Source organism: Aotus nancymaae, unplaced genomic scaffold, assembly GCF_030222135.1.
Source record: "Aotus nancymaae isolate 86718 unplaced genomic scaffold, 86718_ANA_hifiasm-v0.15.2.pri h1tg000072l, whole genome shotgun sequence".
Lineage (NCBI taxonomy): Eukaryota > Metazoa > Chordata > Mammalia > Primates > Aotidae > Aotus > Aotus nancymaae.
This window is the reverse complement of record NW_026988487.1, coordinates 2,334,764-2,347,166: the sequence shown is the minus strand read 5'-3', so window position 1 is coordinate 2,347,166 and position 12,403 is coordinate 2,334,764. Positions and strand designations below refer to the sequence as shown.

The 12,403-nt window shown below is 46.2% G+C and overlaps 1 protein-coding gene and 1 pseudogene across 3 annotated transcripts in view; one reads left to right on the top strand and one right to left on the bottom strand.

The window, feature by feature from the left end:
- Nucleotides 1-12,403, bottom strand: part of IGF2BP1 (insulin like growth factor 2 mRNA binding protein 1) — a 58,401-nt gene that overhangs the window by 28,642 nt on the left and 17,356 nt on the right. For all 3 annotated transcript variants that reach the window (XM_012451821.2, XM_012451823.2, XM_012451822.2), the window contains exon 3: nt 117-165. In XM_012451821.2, coding sequence (XP_012307244.1) covers nt 117-165 — 49 coding nt within the window. The remainder of the gene's footprint in view (nt 1-116; nt 166-12,403) is intronic.
- LOC135271003 (5S ribosomal RNA) lies at nt 8,842-8,960 on the top strand (annotated as a pseudogene).

The window sequence follows — 12,403 nt, the reverse complement described above, 5'->3', positions numbered from 1 at the left end:
AGAGAGAGGAAGGAAGGAAGGAAGGAAGGAAGGAAGGGAGGAGGGAGGGAGGGAGGAAGGAAGGAAGAAGGGAAGGAGGGAGGGAAAAAAATGAGAATTTCCCCCCAAACACTTACTTCCCATCGGAGCTGGGGTGGAATATTTCGGATTTGAATTTTCCGGCTCCTGAAAGTAAAGAGGGAGCAGAGTTAGAGAAACCTCTGAATGTATTAGGGGTCTGCGAACTCGCAGTTTCTAATCCTTGCCTCGATTTCTGTTTCCCTACGTTCTGCTCACCAACACCATTGTCTTAAAATCTAAGAATGATGACCTTTTAGGAATGGAGACATGGAATAGGGGTACCTCACTTTAAAAACCAAAATTATCGAGGGGTAGGCAGGGCAAAAAATAAATAAACCAAAATTATCATGAATACTACCACACCTAGGAATGCAGAATCAGATGTTCTAAGCACTCAAGTAATATTCCCTTAAAAAAAAATCACAACTGTTTTGCTTGTCTCACTACTTTCTTGCTCATTCTTTTATTCAGTAAGCAGGTTACCACGACTATGTTTCAAGCACTAGGAATACAAAGTTAAGTAAGATATTATTTTTTATTTGTTTTTGAGATGGAGTCTTGCTCTGCCACACAGGCTGGAATGCAGTGGCATGATCTCAGCTCACTGCAATCTCTGCTTCACGGGTTCTCCTGCCTCAGCCTCCCTAGTAGCTGGGATTACAGGCTCCCGCCACCACGCCCAGCTAATTTTTGCAATTTTGGTAGATACAGGGTTTCACCATGTTGGCAAGGCTGGTCTTAAACTCCTGATCTCAGGTGATCCACCAGTCTCAGCATCCCAAAGTGCTAGGATTACAGGCATGGGCCACAACACCCGGCCCAAGACATTATTATTAATTAATCTAACAACTATTTAATTGATACCTACACTTCATGCACTACTTTGTTCCAGATGCTGGAGACACAGAAATAAACAGAAGAGACAAACTTCCTGGTTGAAGGTGTTCACAATTTATTAGGTGAAATAATATACTCAAACAAATCACAGCAGGATATAGTGCAGTGGTTAAGCCCTTGGCACAGATATGGATTTAAACCTATGCTCCACTTACTAGTATTGACCTTTACAAAATTGTTTAACCTCTTTGAGGCTGTTTCCTCCTATGTAAAACAGAGATAATACCTTTTCACAGGTTGGTGAGGTGATGCTAGAAAATATAAGTACTTCAAGTGTAACAATACATGCATCTGTGAATACTAAGGTGGGAGTGATTAACATATACACAAGTCAGCATAATGACCACTACCTTCCCTTCTCTCAAGTTAAGTACTATACAGTACTTTATTCTTCCCATCTTTATTATCATTACTATTATTAACAATCTTGTAAAGTGCTCTGTCACCCAAGCTGGAATGCAGTGGCATAAACACAGCTCACTGTAACCTAGACCTCCTGGGATCAAGTCCGCCCCCGACCCTCCTATATATCTGGGACTATATGCACATGGCCACCATGCCTGGGTAATTTCTTCTTCCCATCTTTAAAATGTAATTTTTAGCCAGGCATAGTGGCTCACGCCTGTAATCCCAACACTTGGGGAGGCCGAGGTGGGCAGATCACTTGAGGTCAGGAGTTGGAGACCAGTCTGGCCAATATGGTGAAACTTCTCTACTAAAAAAAAAAAAAAAATTAGCAGGGTGTTACAGCACATGCCTGTAATTCCAGCTACTAGGGAGGCTGAGGCAGGAGAATCGACTGAACCAGGGAGGCAGAGGTTGCAGTAAGCCGAGATCACACCACTGCACTGCAGCCTGGGTGAGAGTAAGACTCCATTTAAAAATAAAAAATAAAAAACGCAGGGCACGGTGGCTCACGCCTGTAATCCCAGCACTTTGGGAGGCCGAGGTAGGTGGATCACCCGGAGTCGAGAGTTCAAGACCAGCCTGACCAACTACAAAATTAGCCGGGTGTGGTATGTATGCCTGTAATCCCAGCTACTCAGGAGACCGAGACAGGAGAATCGGCCTGAACCCGGGAGGCGGAGGCTGTGGTGAGCCAAGGTGGTGCCATTGTATTCCAGCCTGGGCAGCAAGAACGAAACTCAAAAAAAAAAAGTAATTTTTCTTGAGGAAAGCTTTCAGGTTCAGGGTTGACTCCCAGATCACTTGCTCACCACCCAAATCAATGCACTAATCCTTGGGCTTAAGATTTTTAAATTGACTTGATACATTGGTCAACTGCCATTTATATCTTTGTTTATCCTTGATCACAGACTCTTAGTCCAGGGACAATGTCCAAAAAAATTCTAGTGGCTTGAAGGAAAACTTAACTATAAAGTAAGAAAGTCCAGTTCTAGCCCTTAACCTGCACCCAGACTGGCTGTTCCTCTCATTAAGCCTCTCTTAAGCTTCAGACCTCAGTATAACAACCTGACAAGCAATGGGGACAGTATCAGCCCTTGCCAAGCTTGGGCAAAGGGGTGTTGAAAACATAAGAGCCAGGGAAAAGGGATGCTAAGCTCTGGCTATCAAAGTGTTGAACTTGGCTGTCCTGGGCCAGTTCATTCGCTTCACCCTTGTGACCTCGATATCTCCAGCTTTACAACAGGTACAGCAAGGTCTTTATGATCATTTCTAGCCTGCAATTCTAAATGTGGAGAGTCTTCATCCATAAAATACATTAAGGTAATCTCTCCCAGGGATGAAATAATGGGGAATGAAGAAAATAAGTATTGAAGAGAATCTCTGTCTGCGGCTCTCTTCTTTGGTTTGTTCATGAAGTTGACCTGAGTAGGTCAGATTATAGCAGGACAAAACAGTAAGATATAAATCCAGTTCCCCAGATGCCACTAGACCACCTTTTTATGATTCAACTCATTGGCCAAGAGGGAACCCCCACATCTACCCTTGTGAGGAACTTCCCACAACTCATTTGATGACCAACTAGACAGATTGAAAATGTAGAAGCGCTCACAATGAAAGCAAAATTGCTGGAGAAATGGGGAAAAGAAATGGCCATGCCATTGAAAGGTTGTGAACACATACCCAGTTTAGCACCTGTAACAGATATTACCTAGGACCAGGACCAGGACCCCCTCAAGGGAACACTTCTGAATGAAGGGCAAAGAGGTGGGGGTGGCTCAAACCAGTAAGGGCCTAAGGGAACCCCAGCTTAGGAGCCCAGTTTAAAGTGTGCTCTTTCAAGAGGGTCCCTTAGTACAATCTAAGGTCAAAGGTCAAAATTCCCTCTCACTTCAAACTCCTAGTTTTAGGGGCTTTCTTTCATGCAGGGAATAGGGGGAGGGAGAAGGGTGGCAGTGGTGAAATCAAATCTCTGCTGGGATGTTAATCCATATCCTGAAAGCAATGGCAGGCAGATCGTCTGGAATGTCTGGAATGTTCCAGGAGAGGGAGGGAGAGGAGGGCAGGGCCACCCAACCAATGAAAGAAAAGACATACTGGCAACCCTCCCCCACCCCAACCAGCAAAGACTCACCCAGCCCTCCAGGGCACACACCCCACCCTGGGAACCCACTCCAGGCCCCTCCAGGCCTCCTTTCAGCAAAGCCCCCAGCCCTGATTAAAACACAACAGGGCAGGCAGGGAGACACAGGCCACGAAGAACCTTTGTCTTTTAAGCCTTTGGCCTGGTTTCTATTAAAGTATGGTGCTACCTAATTTCTTTCAGGCCCAAAGCACATGGGGCATTGCTGAGAACTGTAACCTGTGTTCCTTTCCCTTGGTTCCAGTCTCATTCATTCCATACTTACAGAAGGCCTGGTGTGGGCTGAGCTGAGGCAGTGTGTTGGGAACTTGGGGGATCCAGATGAAAGCTAAGTGCACCCTAACTGGTTACTTCTTCACTCTGAACCTTAGTTACCTTCTATGAAACTTGAATAAGGCTTTTATGAAGACTTCAAAGAAAAAGTGTATAAAACAAGCTGCCTGCCATGTAGTAAGCACTCAATCCATGTCCAAGTCCCCAGTCCCAGGGAACTAGAATTTTAAGACTAGCGGGCAGGTAGGGTTGACAATAGTAACAGTTATTAAGATTTTATTTCTGCACTGGTGGGGAAATAGTGAAAAATACCACTGCCTAGAGTCCCCCCCAACTCCATCTCCCCAATAAAAGGGTCCAGGGACCAGGGACCCACTCCAGTACTCCAGGAGACCAGCTTCTACCAGAGTTGAGCAGTGCCTTTGCCCTATCTTTGTAGTATCTCCTGGGCACCTTCTATATGCCTGGATTGCCTAAACCGATGAACATCCATTGTTCAGAAAAGGAAAGTGAATGCTGAGTTCATTAATTCCCCCCACCCTCCTCCACCCTCCTATAGCTGATAAACCTGTGGATCAAAAGAATGAAGCAACCAGTCCCTGGCAATAAAGAAATAGTTGCACCAGCCTATTTTCTTGGGTGCCAACATGCTGTGGCTTCTGGTGCTCTCTGCCTGCATTGACCTACAGAGCAGTTATCAGGTCCTGGGTCGGGGATGGGGCATGTGGCAGGGGTTGTGGTGGGCAGTTTGCCAGATACATAGCAACTATTGAGGACTTGCCTCTCAAAGGCTGCTGGGCCAAGAAGGGTGCATAAGAGCCACAAAGATTGAGTGACCATTCTTTGGAAACCCAGCGGGGGAGATTTAGGAGGAAACAGAGGGAAAGAGCATCCTTGCAACAGCTTAAGCTATGTAGGAAGTAGGAGATTCTGGGAGCACAGGGAGCAGGGCCCCTGGGAGGGAGATGAGGTTGGGAACTCTCCCTGGGCTGAGAGTTCTCATCCTTTCATACCTCAAGAGTTCAGAGAAGTGTCACTGACTCAGACCGAAGAGAAAAGAAAACAGTTCTCAATTTGGGAAGAGCCAAACTTATACTTTTTTTTTTCTTTGAGACAGGGTATTGCTCTTTCATCCAGGCTGCAGCACAGTGGTGGGATCTTGGCTCACTGCAGCCCCAACTTCCCAGGCTCAAGCAATTCTCCCACCTCAGCCTCCTGAGCAGCTGGAACATGAGCCATCACGGTTGGCTCCAATTTTTTTTTTTTTTAATTTGCAGTGACAGGGCCTCACTATGTTGTCCAGGCTGGTCTCACACTCCTAAACTCAAGCGATCCTTCCACCTCAGCCTCCCAAAGTGCTGAAATTATAGGTGTGAGCCACTGCACCCAAATGACAATAATTTATTGATGTCAATATTCAATATGCCCAAGAATCACTTTTCAACTAACTATGGAATAGGCAGCTGGAAAAACAAGTTAATAGCTTAAAGAATTATAGATGGGATGTTTTGATTTATCAGAGTGCCAATTCCACGGTGCAGACCCACTGTTCACTGGGTCATGTGAACTCTTAGTGTTTTTTACTTTGCCCTCCAGCCTAACGTGAGTTTACTTTGGCAAAGGCTTTTTGTCCCCTTTATGTCATCAAAAAGGCAGTATAGGGACAGTGCAGACTCTGGATTCAAACAGGCTTTGGGTTCAAATTCTGGTTGTGGCTCTGTGTGGCTGGCTGTGTGATTTAGACAAGATACCCAACCTCCCCATCTCAGTGCCCTGGTCTGTAAAATAGCTGTTGATACCACCTTAGTGGGTAGGGAGGATTGTATGAGATCAAGAATCTTAGAGTCTGGCATGTTAATTCCCTTCATTTAAAGTAGAAGTTAGGGTCAGGTGCAGTGGCTCACACCTGTAATCCCAGAACTTTGGGAGGTCGAGGTGGGTGGATCACAAGGTCAGGAGTTCAAGACCAACCTGGCCAACATGGTGAAACCTCGTCTCTACTAAAAATACAAACATTAGCTAGGCGTGGTGGCACTCGCCTGTAATCCCAGCTACTTTGAAGCAGGAGAATTGCTTGAACCCGGGGAGGCGGGGAGGTTGCAGTGAGCTTAGATCGCATCATTGCACTCCAGCCTGGGCAACACAGCAAGACTCTGTCCCCTGCCCCCCCAAAAAATGAAAGAGAGTGTGTGTGTGTGTGTGTGTGTGTGTGTGTGTATGTATCCAAAAAAAGTTAGGCAGGCAACAGAGCAAGACTCTGCCCCCCAACCCCACAAAAAAATGTGTGTTTGTGTGTATGTGTGTGTGTGTACAAAAAAAATTAGCCAGGCAACACAGCAAGGCTCTGTCCCCAAACCCCCCCCCAAAAAAGTGTGTGTGTTTGTGTACATGTATGTATACCAAAAAAAAAAAAAAAAAAAAAAAAAAAGCCAGGCATCCACCTGTGGTTTCAGCTACTCAGAAGGCTGAGGTGGGAGGATCACCTAGGCCTGGGAGGCAGAGGTTGCAGTGAGCCCAGATGGCACCACTGCACTCCAGCCTGGGTGACAGAGTGAGATCCTGTCTCAAACTAAATAAATAAAGTGTAATTTAGGAGCCGGGCACATGACTCACTCCTGCTGTCACTCTTTTAAAGTCATATTTAATTCTTATAATTTCGCAATACATACTGAAATAGTTACAAATAAAATGACGTCTAAGATTTGCTTCAAAATAATCAGAGTGCAGGGGAAAATGAAAACAGATTGCATATGCATTGGTAATTGTTAAAGCTAAGTGATGGGTGGTACACAGAGGGGTTATTACATTATCCTTTCTACTTTTATGTTTATATTTCTTTCCATTAACAAAAAGGTAAAAACAAAAAAGACTGGTAATTCCAGCTCACCCAGTTCTGAAGTCATTAACAGTTCCAAATTAATAGAAACTAGTATGAAGTAATGAAATTTTCCTAATGGTGTTCTATTCGAAAGAATCCAGAACCTTAAGGAGCTTGGGTCGGGTGGCGGTGGGGGGAGGTGCGGGTGTGGAAGGAGACGGGTGTGGAAGGAGACAAGGGGTTGGGGTCTCAGGGAGGAAGGAGCAAGCACACCAGATGAAACTGTCTCAGAATGAGGCCTCCCAGGAGAGCACTGTGCACAGTGTGAATAGGAACTCTAGGTCTTAGGGAAGGAGGCTGAAAACTGCCCCGGGAATGGGATTTCTCTAATCCTCTGCAAACCTGCTCCTTCTTTCAGCCCCCATACCCAGAAGGGAGGGTTCCATCTTCAAACATGTTTATGTCCTCCCTCGCCCCTCCCTTGAAGGAGGAGTGCCTTTTAACTAGGGTGGGGCAAGCCAGTCGAAGGAAGGAAAGAGGACAAGGTAGGGAACAGGTTTTGGAATCTTTCAAGTTTGGGGCCCCAATTCCCCTAGAACCTCTGTCATGAGTCAAGCCTGGACTCTCATCTCCAGCAAAGAAGTAGGATTAAACCAGAATCTTCAGATTAGAACCTTCACCTCCACCCCACCGCCAGGCCAAGCTTCTGGCTCCATGTGTGGTCTTGGACAAGTCAAGCCTTCAACTCTGGACCTCAGTTTCTCATATATGGGAAACTAAGAGTAGGATTAGTCCATCTTAGAGGGTCCTGTGTCCCCAGACAGGAATCAACGCTATCTACCTATAAGGAATCACCTTCTTAATTAGAGGGATTTTCTGTGCCCTAATAGTCTGAATAACTGATTCTTTTTTTTTTTTTTTTGAGACAGTTCCTATTAGGAATGTGATAAAAGGCAAGAAACCTCCAACAGTAAAATGCAAACCCTTTGCACAGCATTTCAAGATTTCAGGAGTTAATGAAGATTTTGGAATCTTCATTAGGGATTCCAATGAAGTAAAGACATACTCCCTAACTTCCATCCCACCTAACACATTTAACTTCACCCCAATGATATCTAAGTCTTCAGTCATGCCTGCAGGCATCTCAAAATGTAGAGAAGGAATCAGCCTGAGGCAACCAGAAAACAAAGCTAGACTGGGAGCCGGTTTGGGGTTCCCAGGATGCTGGAAAAGAGTAAGCAACAAAGAGGTTTAACGCTCATTTCATCTAACAGGTATCAGATTTCTAGTCAGAAGTCAAAAAGCTAGTTACCATGACTTCCCTCATGGTTTCTGATAAGGGTCTAGCTGCTCAGAGCTATTCTTTTTTTGTTATCTTGACAGCTACTACTTTCGCTGTCCACTACAAAAGTCACTAATTACATGTGGCTACTCTACTGAAGCACTTGCAATGTGGCCAGTCCAACTGAGCAACTGGATTTTTAATTTTATAACTTTAAGTCTTAGGCTGGATGCAATGGCTCACGCCTATAATCCCAGCACTTTGGAAGGCGGGTGGATCATCTGAGGTCAGCGGTTTGAGAAGAGCCTGGCCAACATGGTGAAACCCTGTCTCTACTAAAAATACAAAACTTAGCCGGGCGTGGTGGCGCCTGCCTGTAATCTCAGCTACTTGGGAGGTTGTGGCATGAGAATCACTTAAACCCAGGAGGTGGAGGTTGCAGTGACCAGAGATCACACCACTACACTGCAGCCCGGGCGACAGAACAGTCTGGCCAAAAGAGCAAGACTCCGTCTCAAAAAAAAAAAAAAAAAAAAAAAAAAAAATTGTTAAGTGTTTAACTTTTTCAACCGTAAACTTTATGAAATCTAAAAACAGATCAAAGTGTTTCCAGTCAAAACCCAGCACCTGAATTTGGAATGTGCTGTAAGTATAAAATAAAATACAGCCAGGCGGGGTGGCTCACACCTGTAATCCCAGCACTTGGGGAGGCCGACATGAGTGGATCACCAAATCAAGACTAGCCTGGCCAAGATGGTGAAACCCCATCTCTACTAAAAATATAAAAATTAGCCAAGCGCCATGGCAGATGCCTGTAATCCCAGCTACTCAGGAAGCTGAGGCAGGAGAATCACTTGAACCTGGATGGCAGAGGTTGCAGTGAGCTGAGATCATGCCACTACACTCCAGCCTAAGTGACACAGTGAGACTTGATCTCAAAATAAATAAACAAAATAAAATATAGTCTATGGCCATACCCCTCTGAATGCACCCAATCTCGTCTGATCTCATAAACTAAGCAGATTTGGGCCCAGTTAGTACTTAGATGGGAGACTACCTGAGAATACCAGGTGCTGTAGGCTTTTTAAAAATACCGGGTGCAGTGGCTCACTCCTGTAATCCCAGCAGTTTGGGAGTCCAAAGCAGGCGGATTGCCTGAGGTCAGGAGTTCAAGACCAGCCTGGCCAACGTGATGAAACCGTCTCTACTAAAAATACAAAAACTACCTGGGTGCGGTGGCACAAGCCTGTAATCCCAGCTACTCAGTAGGCTGAGGTAGGAGAATCGCTTGAAGATGGAAGTTGCAGTAAACTGAGATTGCGCCACTGCATTCTAGCCAGGGTGACAGAGCGAGACTGTCTCAAAAATAAAAATAAAATAATTTTAGGCTGGGCGCAGTGGCTCATGCCTATAATCCCAGCACTTTGGGAGGCTGAGGCGGGTGGATCACCTGAGGTCAAGAGTTCAAGACCAGCCTGGCCAACATGGCGAAACCCCGTCTCTACTAAAAAACACAAAAATTAGCTGGGCGTTGTGGCAGGTGCCTGTAATCCCAGCTACTCAGGAGGCTGAGGCAGGGAGAATTGCTTGATCCTGGGAGGCAGAGGTTGCAGTAAGCCAATATCACGCCATTGCACTCCAGCCTGGGTAACAGAGAGAAACTCCATCTCAAAAAAATAATAATAATTTTGGCCAAGCGCAGTGGCTCCCACCTGTAATCCCAGCACTTTGGGAGGCCAAAGCAGGCGGATCACAAGGCAAGGAGATAGAGACCATCCTGGTCAATATGGTGAAACCCCATCTCAGTAAAAACAAAAAATTAGCCAGGTGTGGTGGTGCACACCTGTAGTCCCAGCTACTGGGGTGAGGCAGAAAAATCGCTTGAACTCAGGAGGCAGAGGCTGCAGTGAGCTGAGATCATGCCACTGCACTCCAGCCTGGCGACAGAGCAAGACTCCATCTCAAAGTAAAATAAATAATTTTAATTTAGAAATTTTTAAAAATAGGTCAGGCACAGTGGCTCATGCCTGTAATCCCAGCACTGGAAGACCGAGGTGGGTGGATCACCTGAGGTCAGGAGTTTGAGACCAGCCTGGCCAATAAGGTAAAACCCCATTTCTACTAAAAATACAAAAAATTGGCTGGTATGGTGGCAGACGCCTATAATCCCAGCTACTCAGGTAGCTGAGGCTTGAGAATCACTTGAACCCAGGAGGCTGAGGTTGCAGTGAGCTGGTATCATGCCACTGCTCTCCAGCCTGGGCAACAGAGTGAGACTGACTCAAAAAACAAATAAATTAAAATAATTTTAATCTAGTTTAGAATACTGGGTTTCTAAAATTTGAACACCTTCCCAAAAAAGATTAAATATCTCTTTAATAATCATTTATACTGATTGCATGTTGAAATAATTTGTTATATACTGGGTTAAATATCTTTAAAATTAATATCATCTGTTTCTTTTTTTAATATGGTTCACAGAAAATTAAAACTTAAATATATGGCTCACACTGCATTTCTATCGGACAGTGCTGAGCACTGTGCTACAGTACTGAGCATACAGTGATAGGCATGGTCCCTGCTTTCATGGGATTAACAGTGCAGCAGAGGACCTGGTTTAATTTGGTTTGGTTTGATATAAGAGAACAGACAAAGCTAACTTGGGAGTGAGGGAGGGCTGTTCACCGGACCCCTTCAGAAGTAGGTGATTCTGCTGACTCTTCAACAAGAGGGTTCCATGTGGCTGACACCAGAGTAGAAGCCCCCTCCCAAAGCTGGCCCCTCTCCGACTTGTCCCTCCCATCTGGAAGTTGCCCTAAGGTGCCAACCTCTGCCTTTTCCAGAAAATCACTACTGACTCAGTCCTTACTCCCCACCCCGCCTCCTTATCCCTACAGGGTGGAGAAGTGGTGAAAAAAAAAATTGTCCAAGAAAACTTCTGAAGGGGGCGGACCTGGCACGCTTCAGGCATGGCAGTAGCGGAGAAAGGAGGCGGGGGCGGGGAAGGGAGGAGGAGCTGGCCGAAAGCCCAGGGCTCTGTGCCAGGCTGATCCAGAGGCAGGGCAGCCAGACAGGCGGGAGGATAGGCAGGCGGGCGGGCTGTCGGGTGGCAGGCTGGCAGGGGTAGGGGCCAGAAAACATTGACCTACTGGGAGATGTGGGACTGGGCAGAGCAGATGCCACCATCACAAAGAAAGCCAGAGTGTGAGAGGACTGGAAGGCAAGGACACCACTGGAATGCAATCTGTTGCCCTATGAGCAAAGTCTTTTAATGTATGTGGCATACATGCACTGCCTCCTTCCTATATTACTTGTTGGGGAAAAGTAGGAAGGAAAAGCAGGTCGCCAAGAGCTACTCTGGGCTGAACCCTTCTTCCCACTCTGGAAGGCTCTTACACCCATATTCAGGGGAGACAAGGGAATCACTCAGCTTATATAAGGACAGACACACACAGAGAATCACTCAGCCTACATGACCACAGACATGACCACAGACACATGCAATACACACATCTTAACCTGTCACCAAGAAGTTCCAGTTGAAAAACATCAGATTCATACATTGAGGCAGAAAGGAAAGGGGGTAAACCTCTGAAGCCTGAGAGGATGCGAAACAGTCATTTCACAGATGGAGAAACTGAGGCTCAGAGAAGGATATCAACTTGCCAACTTGGAGGCAGGACTAGTAGGCTGTTTGTGCTCACTGCACCAAACTGCGCTACTTTCTCTCTGAAGACAAGTGTTAATACAGCAGAAGCCTGAACAGCCCCGATGTCAGGAGCAGGAAAAGTGCCCATATTCTGTATGGTTAAGTGCGTGCCAACTGGCTTTTACTGCATGCGGCTCTAATTTGGGCACAGGATTTCACTCACAGAAGAGCTAAGTGCCCTATAATACGGCTGGATGGCTTTCAGGGAGATTTGTTAACAGGGTGAAAGGGTGCTCACCAAAAATTCCTACCACACAAAATGTCATCTTGGTCTGGGGGAGGAAGGAAGCAGCTTGTGGAAGGTGCTAAGTGGCAGTGGGGTCAAGCGAACCTCAGCATGAATACTTTGCTCAATTCGCCTATCTCAGAAACAGTTTGACAAGAAACCCATCTGAGCAGCCGGCGGTGAGTAGGCCAAAACAGAAGCTCTGGGACAGCCCAGCTCTTTCCAGACAAATTCCACATCAGCCTGGGCCACCTGCCACCCTCTCCCCAACCTTGAGTGGCTCCCAAAGGGGAGCTGGTCATGTAGGAGCACAGACAATGGGGGGCCTGCAGGGTGGACTGAGGGATGTGGAGAAAAAGCATCAGGACAAACCCAAAGTGTGAGGACAAATGGAAAAGAGGTGACCCAACAGGAGCTGTGCAACTGAACCTTCCTGCTAGAAGCAGAGATGGAGAGGTCCCCTCAAGGACATTGCTCACCATCCTTCTCAGACTGGCAGTGGGAAGGGAAGAGTTTCCAGAATCTTCCCTGGAGGTCGGGAAGGTTACTAAGTTCACTATGCTACGACAGAGGAAAAGGTGGCAGGGCGC